At 56.5% G+C, this 2518-nt stretch overlaps 1 protein-coding gene across 1 annotated transcript; it reads left to right on the top strand.

Annotated features, from left to right (window-relative positions):
- The first annotated feature begins 829 nt into the window (after positions 1-829).
- LOC124112459 (extensin-like) lies at positions 830-1975 on the top strand. Its single transcript, XM_048391102.1, has one exon. The coding sequence runs from the start codon at positions 830-832 to the stop codon at positions 1973-1975; it is 1146 nt and encodes a 381-aa protein (XP_048247059.1).
- The last annotated feature ends 543 nt before the right edge of the window (positions 1976-2518 follow it).

Raw genomic sequence — 2518 nt, 5'->3', positions numbered from 1 at the left:
GTCTTCATCCTCACAATAACCCCATCCGCCCTCATCCCCAGAATAAACCCACCCATCTTCATCCGCACCCGTCGTCATTCCCACAATAACCTCACCGGTCTTGATCCCCACTCCCCCTCATTTCCAATAACCCCATCCGCCATCATCTCACTCACAAACTCAAACCACCCCCATCCCCACAGAGATCCCATCTCCCTCATACCCAAAATAACACCACCCGCTCTCAACCTCACCTCAACAATACCTCCTCACACTGCAGTGTATTGCCGTTGACTTGTCGCCTGCAATCCCCACCCCCGCAAGTTTGTGGTGTCTCCACCGGTGAATAGGTTACCTGACGGTCTATTTCGAGCCCGGCCCCGCCAGGAATAACGGCATCCTCTACTTATACCTTGTTGCGGCCACTTGAGTCCAGGTAATGTGTGATAAGTGGCCTAACCAGTCAATGGGGCGATCAAAGTTCTCGATATGGCACGGGCTGACCAGAATGGCTACATCTGTCGAGGTGCTCTGTAATCCACTCTCGCGGACGAGGCGTGTGGCAGCGTCGTTCAGGTGACAATGTTGGAAGCTGTTACATCTTGGAAGGTTGACGTGTTTTTCGAGAGAATGTTCGTTCATCTATGGCAGTTCGTTCTCTCTGAACCTGGACTATGTCCCTAAATACCCACATCCCTTATCCATCCAACGCTACACATCCAAGTTCGTTCTAGCAAGTCCTGGAACTGTATGACACTACCCACAACAATCCAGCACACCCAGGACGACCCGGCCACCACAGCACAAATCACCGCACAACAGTACAATCCATCGAACCGTAGCACAATACATGGTACCACAGCACAATAACATCTCTACCATATCCTCACAACAGCCCACCACACCCCAGCCCGACCACAACAACCCAGCCCGACCCACCACACCCCAGCCCGACCCACAATATCCCATTCCCGCCAACAACAACCCAGCCCCACCCACCACAACCCAGCCCCACCCACCACAACCCAGCCCCACCCACAACGACCCAGCCCCACCCACAACAACCCAGCCCGACCCAAAACAACTCAGCCCGACCCACAACAACCCAGCCCCACCCACCACACCCCAGCCCGACCCACAACAACCAATCCCGACCCGCCACACCCCAGCCCGACCCACAACATCCCAGCCCGACCCACAACAACACAGTTTGACCCACAACAACCCAGCCCGACCCCCAACAACCCAGCCCGACCCACCACAACCCATCCCGACCCACAACAACCCATCCCGACCCGACACACCCAAGCCCCACCCACAAGAACCAAGCCCGACCCACAACAACCCAGACCGACCCACAACAACTCAGCCTGACACACCACACCCCAGCCCGACCCACAACAACCCAGCCCCGGGCACCACAGCTAAGCCCGACCAACAACAACCCAGCCCGACCCACCACACCCCAGCCCCACCAACAACAACCAAAGCCCGACCCACAACAACCCAGCCCGACCCACAACAACCCAGCCTGACACACCACACGCCAGCCCCACCAACACCAACCCAGCCCCACCCACGACATCCAAGCCCGACCCATAACAACCCAGCCCGACCCACAACAACCCAGCCCGACCCACAACAACCAAGCCCCACCAACCACACCCAAGCCCGACCCACAACAACCCAGCCCCACCCACCACACCTCAGCCCGACCCACAACAACCCAAGCCCCACCCACCACACTCAAGCCCGACCCACAACAACCCAGCCCGACCCACCACACCCATGCCCCACCCACAACAACCCAGCCCGACCAACCACACCCCAGCCTGACCCACAACAACCCAGCTCCACCCACCACACCCAAGCCCGACCCACAACAACCAAGCCCGACCAGCCACACCCAAACCCGATCCACAACAACCCAGCACGACCCCCAACTCGACCAACTACAAGCAACCAGCCACAGTCCAGCACAATCCATCACACCTAATCTTGGGACCCACGCCATAGCTCGACCCACCGGAGCACAAAACAATCCAAAACACAATCAAGCAGACCTAAGGACGATCCATCCAGGCATAACCAATTACATACCTAAAATATTCACCACACCCAATGACACACGACAACCACGTGCAATCAGCCGCTCCCAGCACAATCCACCAAATCTTAACACAATCCATCAAATGCGCCACAATCCAGGACTAACCACACCCAATCTCACTGTCTGGCATGTTTGAGCACCCAGCACAACTCCACTTCATCCCTGGACCCTACATCAAACATAACCCCCAGTGAACCCCCAACAAGAGAACCCACCACATCCAGCAGATCCCGACACGCCCAAGACAATCCATTAGTTTCCCTTCAAAAAGGACTAACCAAGCAAGACTACCACACCCCAGCAAAAATCACTCAACCTACCCATAGCACTGTCATAGCACAATGCAGTTAACTCAAGCATCACCCGCCACACTCATCCACAATCCACCACACCCATCCACAATCCACCACACCCCAGTATAGCACACCA

This window comes from Haliotis rufescens, unplaced genomic scaffold (genome assembly GCF_023055435.1).
Source record: "Haliotis rufescens isolate VD_foot unplaced genomic scaffold, xgHalRufe1.0.p SCAF_9, whole genome shotgun sequence".
Taxonomy (NCBI): domain Eukaryota; kingdom Metazoa; phylum Mollusca; class Gastropoda; order Lepetellida; family Haliotidae; genus Haliotis; species Haliotis rufescens.
This window is presented reverse-complemented; position numbering and strand designations above follow the sequence as displayed.